The sequence below is a fragment of the Tachypleus tridentatus genome, chromosome 8 (assembly GCF_004210375.1).
Source record: "Tachypleus tridentatus isolate NWPU-2018 chromosome 8, ASM421037v1, whole genome shotgun sequence".
NCBI classification, from domain to species: domain Eukaryota; kingdom Metazoa; phylum Arthropoda; class Merostomata; order Xiphosura; family Limulidae; genus Tachypleus; species Tachypleus tridentatus.
In genome coordinates, this window is record NC_134832.1 from 151,548,524 (window position 1) to 151,558,118 (window position 9,595).

The 9,595-nt window shown below is 35.7% G+C and overlaps 1 protein-coding gene across 2 annotated transcripts; it reads left to right on the forward strand.

Moving 5' to 3' along the window:
* The first annotated feature begins 6,691 nt into the window (after positions 1-6,691).
* Positions 6,692-8,226, forward strand: LOC143224325 (uncharacterized). 2 transcript variants are annotated; one of them, XM_076452718.1, is made up of 3 exons: positions 6,692-6,752; positions 7,218-7,553; positions 8,086-8,226. In XM_076452718.1, exons 1-2 carry the CDS (start codon positions 6,741-6,743, stop codon positions 7,548-7,550), a joined length of 345 nt encoding a protein of 114 aa, XP_076308833.1. In that variant the 5' UTR covers positions 6,692-6,740; the 3' UTR covers positions 7,551-7,553; positions 8,086-8,226. The 2 variants fall into 2 exon arrangements, with proteins under 2 accessions (XP_076308833.1, XP_076308834.1); XM_076452719.1 differs by having other exon boundaries at positions 8,089-8,226.
* Positions 8,227-9,595: the final 1,369 nt, after the last annotated feature.

A 9,595-nucleotide genomic window follows, 5' to 3' on the forward strand; every position in this document is an offset into this window, starting at 1 on the left:
CCTTTCAGTCGTGGGGGCGTTATAATGTTGCGGTCAATCTTACTATTCGCTGGTAAAAGAGTATCCCAAGAGTTGGCGGTGGGTGGTGATGACTAGCTCTAGTCTTATAGTGCTAAATTAGGGACGGCTAGCACAGATAGCCCTCGAGTAGCTTTGTGCGAAATTCAAAAACAAACAAACAGACTTAAGTTTATGTAAATTATGTGATGGTTTTCTTCCTCATTTGTTTGTAATAATTTTAAACACAGATATCCAACTAACATTTTGTCACGAGTTAAAACTGAAAATAGATAATATTTTCATGGAAAGATTCATACAAAGAATTCACTCGAAATTTGATAAACAAAATGTTAGCAAGAAAGCAGGATGTCTCTATTGGGATAAAGACGAAAAACATGAATAGCGCCACAGGTGGCAATTAGTATGAAATGTACACGCACCAAAACTTCTGTTTACACATATATTTTATGTAAAATAATTGACTGAGCGTATGAAAAGTAGCAAGAATAATGTTGTTGTTTTTTCTGTTGTTGTTGTTGAATTACGCGCAAAGCTGCTTGATGGCTATTTGCATCAGTAGTGTCTAGTTTTGGAATGATAAACTAGTGAAAAGGCAATAATTGAACACTATCCACCGCCAACGTTTGATTCACTCTTTCAACAACGAATAGTGGATTGACCGTAACATTACAGAGCCATCACGACTGGCAAGGTTCTCACTGTACGAACCAAACAGGCCCATTCTTGTATCCTTGATTCGCCAGTTCTCACCCTGCACCCTCTCTTCAGTGCTGTTTGTCATGTTGATTGTGCTCTGGCTTGTCGTAAGATGTTACAAAATGTGGTCTTCATACAAATGTTGATATTTTATTGGATTAATTTTGTTTGATTTCCGAACCATACAACAAAACTGATTGGTCGTTGCTTACACATTTTCCTTTCACTGCTGACGGTTTCTGAATTTCAGATTTGTTTCTGGAAAGATACTCTAATAATTCTTGTTCTAACCTAAACGTTCAAAACAATATCATCATTACTGTCGATGAATCTCCTACATACATATACATAATATTATACATTCTTGAGTTGGACATTGATATAAAAAAAATTGGTGCTGAGAAAAATACAGATGTAGAGGGTAAAACTAGTTAAAACCAGGAAACTCATTAGGCCTAAAAATATAATTGAAAGCTCGCTCGATTGCTGGAAATGTGTCAATTTAAAATCTAATTCCTCTTAATTAATCGTGTAATAGGGGTTAGACGTCTGTAAAGAGAGAATTTCCGAGTTTACGTTGCCCACGAGGTCTTTCGTTCACTGCTAAACTTCATCATCTGAGCCGAACCTGTTTTAATGAAAGGTTTGTCTGCCCCCCGCTAGTACAGCGGTATGTCTTCGGATTTACAACGCAAAATCAGGGGTTTGATTCCCCTCGGTGAGCTCAGCAGATAGTCCGACTTGGCTTTGCTATAAGAAAACACACAAACACACATGAAACGTATGTCAAAAATATGTAAGTACCTCGAGATGGGTAACAAAAGTTTATATGAAAATTCGGTAGTTTTAACTGTGCGAAAGTCTCATTTGTTATGTTAAAATACTGGACTTTAATTCAAATAATATATATTTTAATTTTGGAATTTACTTAACTATAAAAATATCCATTTTACTTTTACAACACTGTATATTTGATTGTCAATAGCCACCCCACATAATTGGTCAAATATCTTTCTTGTCGTTAAACGTTTTATTCTGAATGTGAAACAAACTAACACGAGTGACTCTGGGCTGAAAGGTTACATTGGTTTATTTCTACTTCCAACATTCTACGATTTCACAGATACCGGAGTGTGCGAACCACATCCCACTTAGAAAGAAGATAAAAAACAAAGCTCCAGTTACCAGATCTTTAAATAGCAGATTTGTGCATGGTAGTTTTTATCCCCAAACTATTGTGTCTTTAACTGCGCCTGAAACTATGTTTTTAATGTGTTACACTTTGTTAATTATTTTAAGTGTATTGAACCAGTTAAAGTAGTCACGCAATAACGGAAAGGAAGTTACTATCTTATAGCGAATTATATTTTTAATATCCTCACATCTGAGAATTATTGTCCACAGATTTCATGAACACCTTTACAGGTTAAGAGAATTACAAGTAACTACGTAGTTGTCTACAGGTCGTTAAAATAAAATAGTTTTAAAGTTTCAGCCTAACATTGTATGAGGAATGCTGAATGTTTAAAATACAGCAGTATTCTATATGGCCCTGCATGGCCAAGCGTGTTAAGGCGTGCGACTCGTAATCCGAGGGTCGCGGGTTCGCATCCCCGTCGCGCCAAACATGTTCGCCATTTCAGCCGTGGGGGCGTTATAATGTATTGATCAATCCCACTATTCGTTGGTAAAAGAGTAGCCCAAGTGTTGGCGGTGGGTGGTGATGACTAGCTGCCTTCCCTCTAGCCTTACACTGATAAATTAGGGACGGCTAGCACAGATAGCCCTCGAATAGCTTTGTGCGAAATTCCAAAACAAACAAACAAAACAAGTATTCTATATGTAGAACATTGTTACAGTATAACAAGAGTATGACATATGTTAATACATGGAGTTTGTTCTCAAGATGGTTGGTACGGGTATTAAAACTTTAATGAAAATACAGTACAGAACAACGTTTCGACCTCTTTAGGCTATCTTCAGGTTAACAAAGAGAATGTGATATCGTTTTTTTTATAATTATTATCTGCCACAATGTAACACAATTATGCCGTTTTTCAATATGTCAACTTGCACATAATTTTCTATTGTCATTACATTGCTACAGTATAACACAACTATAGTATATTCCACTTTGTCTATATATATAGTTCTTGAATTTGTAAATAAACTTTATTATATTCTATTTCTACATTATGCTGGGTTCACACTAATCACTGAACCCTCCGAGTTTTAATGTCCTTACAAGCCAACACTTTCAATACTTTATTGAAATAATTGTCTGTTGTTGTTTTGTATGGCACGTGACGCAGGTCCACCTTACAACATCAGTTTCAGTCAAAAACATTAACCTCACGGGTCAAAAAAATTGTCACCGTCTTCGCTAGTAACCAATACCACTGCAGGAATTGTATAGTAGTTACTGAAAGCGTAAGTTACGAATTTCCATCACAATAACTAGTGAGAAAACTGCTTTGGTCGAGCCAATGACACCACCCATGGAATTTTGGAAATCACTGTTGTTGAATACATCAAGGTTTCTCAGCTTTGTTAGTGTTCAAACTTCTACCCAGAGGACCACAAACTCTTCCCCATGTCTGTCTATTGTCTGTATTTGATCTTTGGGGACCTGGGGGAGTCAGATGTTTCTACCTAGTCCTCTCGTTTGGCCTATACCGTTAAGGCCCGGCATGGCCACGTGGTTAAACCACTCGACTCGTAATCAGAGGGTCGCGGATTCAAATAACCGTCACACCAAACATGCTTGCCCTTTTAGCCATGGGGCCATATAATGTGAAGGTCAATCCCATTATTCGTTGGTCAAAGAGTAGCCCAAGAGCTATGTAACACAACTAGTTTAATAAGTAAAGTATGTAGAAAGGTCCTTATGTAACAACAACTATTTAAACAAAAACAAACTTTATTGTTTAACGCTTTCCATATAGTTTTTAGATACATCATCCACCCCACACACCCCAGACAACAAAACCTATAAGATGACCAGCTGAGAAATAAACATCGAACCAATGTCAGCTTTCATCCATCTGACGAAGTCAAAGATAGAGTTTATCAAACAGTTGAGTTTTATATAGTTTCAAATGTGGAAGATGTATTCGTTGAAGATCAAGTCCTCACTGGACTACCTGTTGTACTCATTACAGGAAATGGAACCTCAAATAAAAGAATTGTGAAGCCTACTCATTACGGGAAATGGAACCCCAAATAAAAGAATTGTGAAGCCTTTAGCTTCCGTCCACAATAACTTTTCAAAAATACCAGTATTAATTGAGTGACGAAGTCCCAGCCTCGTATTAGTTCATTAATAGCGAGATTGCTTTGTTGTTTACCCGTTCAAACTACATGACACTTACGGTGTTTTTTAGTCCATTTCAAATAACTATTTAGATATGTAAGCTACTTTATGTGTGTGCATAATATTTTGTCATACCACAAACTCGATATTATACAGTGAATCAGCTGTTTGATTATTATATTACAGAGTAAGTTGAATAATAGCCATAAGGCTTAACGTTAGAATAAGTTTTCATCTGGTGATTTTAAGATATCAAAAGTTTAATACAATTTATAAAGCCTTATTTTGATCAAAGTAACCAACTATTTTAGTATTAAGATAAAGCATTTATCAGTTGATTAATCAATAAATGAATGGCAGGATAAAGCTTAAGATTAGTAGCAGCCTTAATAAAGCTAAGCGTAATTAGTCTTAGATTATATTTATTTACTTGTTTGTTTGTTTGTTTGTTTGGGAATTTCGCACAAAGCTACTCGAGGGCTATCTGTGCTAGCCGTCCCTAATTTAGCAGTGTAAGACTAGAGGGAAGGCAGCTAGTCATCACCACCCACCGCCAACTCTTGGGCTACTCTTTTTACCAACGAATAGTGGGATTGACCGTCACATTATACACCCCCACGGCTGGGAGGGCGAGCATGTTTAGGGCGACTCGGGCGCGAACCCGCGACCCTCGGATTACGAGTCGCACGCCTTACGCGCTAGGCCATGCCGGGCCTATATTTATTTACAATGTTTACAATGTTTAACAGCACAATTATGATGCTTTTTTGTAATTGATAAATAAAATCCTTAATAAAAGAAGTGAATGTATAATTTGTTTAAAACTTTGGTTATATAAGATCATAAGTTTACAATAGACTTTCTGTGCTGTGGCCACGGTGAGAATCGAACTCTGGACTTTAGTGTTAAACTTAATGACTGACCAATCAATTCGCCTAATTAAGGTATTAGATTGACATTGGACGTGTTGCATCTACCAAAGCTCCAGTAGAGCAATTAATCATATTTTTAAAATAAATCCACCCAGCAGTTAAATAATATCACCATGTTTCTGAAAAGCGACTCATTTGTCAACATCAATATCCATGTACTTAAAACCAGCATTCATTACAAATACACTGAGTGTTGTTCTTACTTAACTTATCATTTTCCCTAACACTACGAAAATAAGGTCGCCATTCCTGAAGAAAGATCCACAAGAAGAAATTTGTCTGTGTTGAATGCCGAGCAAAGCTACACGAGGGCTATCTACACTGTAGTTTCAAATTTTGAAGTTAAACACTAGAAGGCAGGCAATCAGTCAGCACCATCAACTGTCAACTTTGAACTACTCTGTAACTAATGAATAGTAATACTAATTGTTAATCAGTCACCAAAAATCAGAGCGTTCTTGTTCGGTGACAGGATTCGAATCTGTCAGCTTATTATATTTGATTCTAAACTCAAGTAACACTTTCTCAGCAGTACTCTAAGACTGATCTTCCACTCTGTAATACCCCACTCCCATATGTGGTTCAATAACAGGCCTGTATGCTTATAAAGGTAAAACAACAAACACAACCTGACTTCTGCAGGCGTGGTGGACACAGCGCAGATAACCTATTTTGTACTTTTGCGCTTAACAATAAACGAAACAAAAATAAATTATTAATTAACAGATTATTTATTTCAGTAGAATGTTTGTTGTTGCTTTTTATTGTATTCCAAACGATCAAAACGTTAGCTGACGAGTAACAGCTAGCAAGGCGACTGAAAAGAGGTGTTTCTCGTCACTTCAGAACCACTTAATAATAACTCAGAAATAAAAATAAGTTAGTTTCGAGCATGACGTAACTAGTGTGACTGGACTCGAAATGCTACGTTACATTACAAGAGTGACACCCAAATCCCACAATTCTTTTCCATATGCAAAATAATGATAAATAAATGTATTCGACAGTATATGCAATATGATTGTATATTGCGTTGTTTACAAGTCTCTGACATTATTATCAGATATTATACACGATGTGTGAATGTCTAGAGTTGAGTTTCTTTTCAATTCACTGTCATTTAAAGTTTCGTAATATTTTCTTGAAGACTTGATCATGTCACAACAGGTTAGAAACATTATATGTTTTCATCACTTCTGTCTTTCTTGTAAAATAAGTCAAGTGGAAATTAATGCAGAAGACAGACCAGTGGCTAAGCGAAACGACTCAGGGCTTATCATGCTAAAAATCGGGTTTAGATACCCGTGCTGAGTAGACTTGAGCTTATCAACAAACGAAATAAACAGGTCATCCAGAAAGATTACATTATCCCGCCTGATCATCTGTTTAGGGTGTGGTTGCGTTTCTCTCTAAACATAACCAGTTTCAATATTCATACTATAAGTGTAGTATTGTCTTTGAGTGCTCGAAAAATTAAGTATTTCCGGAACCCAAAATAAACCGAGCACGAGGGCGTTCTGTGATAGTCTCTAGTAAAGCAACTTCACCTGAATATGATAGACAAAAAGAATTCCTAATAATAAATGTAAAAGCTGTAAATAGCCATAGTAAACTAGTACACAATTCCCTGTTTGTTTTGTTGTTATTAGACGAATCCCCGAACTTCTTCCGGTTTGGATGACAAGGCGTATAAAAGGAGAAAACCTTTCGTTTTCATCACACAACAAGAAGTTACTTGACGTAAAAAGCTTGGAATATCCTTTAACGTCACTGATAATATGAAACTCGCTGTAAGTATATTTTCAACTAACACTCTCAGTGACTATTTCACTTATTAGCAAGTTATTGTTTCTTTTCGTTAAATGTTACCAAACTCTGGGGTCTTTGGAAGAGAACGCAATATTCAATGCATTTTTAAAATATCAAAGTTACTTGTTTTAACTGTTCTGTAACTCTGAAAGATTATTGCTGTATAAATACACATGGTTGTTTTTTTGAGAATTATTGAAATTTTATGGAATAATTATTCCAAGTGTTTGTCTTGACTCAGTTGTTATCTGTCAGGTCTGCGTATCGTCAGGACAGAAATTCGATCTCGCGATACTCCTGAACGTATTACTATACATAAAATGGCTGCCAATATCACCAGTTAATTAAGATATACAGTGTTTGCAACACATTTCTTCATTGAGTATGAACATAAATGAACAGTTTCTACAATGTTTAAAACCTAATGTTAACCTCTGATATTTCAGCTTGGCCTTTGTGTTTTCGTGGCTCTCGTCGCCTCAAGCTTTGCTGGTTACCTTTATGGTGGAGGTGGAGGATATCTCGGAGGAGGCTATGGCGGGGGCTACGGGAGTGGTTATTATGGGGGAATAGGTGGTTTGGGAGGTGGCTATGGAGGACATTTGGGTGGCTATGGCGGAGGCTACGGAGGTGGTTATGGAGGTGGCTATGGCGGAGGCTACGGAGGTGGTTATGGAGGTGGCTATGGCGGACGTTTGGGTGGCTACAGACATGGTTACCACGGTGTCTACTGTCCCTGGGCTTATCCCGTTTATCCTCATTATGGCTATGGTCATTAAATCGTAAGTAACTTAAAAGCAGTTCAAAAAATAGTAAAATTCATTATAATTTAATTAATGTTACACAGTATTGAAACATATACTGATTATGTTTGTTCTTTTTATCATTGGAACATTACTCACTGCTTGTTGTTTATTTGGACTCAAGATATCATTTTACTACTACACTCTTATGTTCCTGTGACAGTTTATCAAACTAATATTACTTACAAGTAACAAAGTTAGTTTTAAACCAGTAAAATTCTTTATCGGACACAGTTTGTTTCTCATCTTATACACGTGTCGTTTTTATTCTCTTTAGAGCTTATTCGATTGATTAAAAAAACTAAACGTCTATAAAGACGTAAACATAGCTATTACACGAGTAAGTCTTGTTCTCTGTCTTTTATCTAGAATTGTTCATTCAAAACAATATATTATTTGAATATTCTAATTATAAAATTTAAAATGCTTGTTTTAATACGTTATTATATTGTTATAAAAATTAAGTTTCAGTGTGTTGATTTTTGTCAGTTGTAATATTTTCATTCACTAGTAGACCGTTTAGCTCTCAAGAAAACTGTCCAATGAGAATCGCCAGATCTTTTTACGTCACCTCACTGCGACCAATCAAAACCTGATTCATCTAAACTGACGTTTTTGTGTGTGTGTTTTTCCCATTTAAATCCTTAGTAAGTGTTCAACTGTAAATTCAGATAGTCTTCAATAAAAACATTTTATATCCAAATATTTGTTTGCCTTATCTTAAAATTAAAACAGTAAATGCTGATAGACAATTACTCTTACTATGTTTGAAGGTCTAACACATCTCATATACTTTGTTGTGGTTATTCGCCAATACGACTATATCAGTTTATTTAATATTTAGTTGCTAAACAATTAATAACAAGTTAATAATTAAATATATGTGATTGTATAGACCATTAGCCACGACAAAGATTTATATCCGCTCCAAAGTCTTACTTAGCTAAGTTTTAATACGGTTTTAATGTTTTTGAGTGAAGCCATATTTAATACCAAAACACGTATTTACAAAAGCTGTACAAACTTTTATCTCATTTTCACTTTTCGTTTTTCTAAATTAAAACTTCATCTATTTGACACGAAAATTTACTTCAGATGTTACATGAACAAAACTTTACTCTGAAGATGGATAAGTACAATCATTATTTATAATAAACGTTTACCGTTATTCATTTATTAGAAAGTTAGAAAGTGTTACACAAACTTTAAAACAGCAGTTTTTATGAATGATCACCTGGGTTTTCACACAAACAGACATATAAGACGATACATTTTATATTTACTGAAAAATAACTTCAGTTACATGTATCGTGTTTTCAATGACTTATAAAGGAGTCGATATAAACACAACAATAACAACAACACAATTAGTATAACAGGGCTGTACTGTAAACATGTGTTATGTTTTCATATACAAACACAAAACCAACACAAGCAGCAGGTTATAGGCCTACTGTAAACATATGTTATGTTTTTGATATACAAACACAGCAATAACACAGGTAGATTTTAAAGCTCTGTTGCAAACACGTCATGTGTTCATACGCATAGATAAATTCTTGCGATAACTATTCACGTGATTTTAATATGAATATTAGTATACTGATTTGGGTTTAGCATCTTCTAAATAAATAAATATGTTGTTTTTGGTAAAATTCATTATCTAGTAGGCCCGGCCCTGACCAGGTGGTTAAGGCACTCGACTCGTAATCCGAGGGCAGCGGTTTGAATCCCCGTCACACAGAAATTTTTCGTCCTTTCAGCTGTGGGAGCGCTATAACGTTACGGTCAATTCCACTATTCGTCGGTAAACGAGTAGCTCAAGAGTTGGCGGTCGGTGGTGATGACTAGCTGCCTTCCCTCTAGTCTTACACTGCTAAATTAGGGATGGCTAGCGCAGATAGCCCTCGAGTAGCTGTGCGCGAAATTAAAAAAAAATCAAACGAAACGGTTATCTGAGTAGAGAATTAGATTAGTATATTTGAAAGTATATATTATTTAGCTTTACAAATATACCTCAG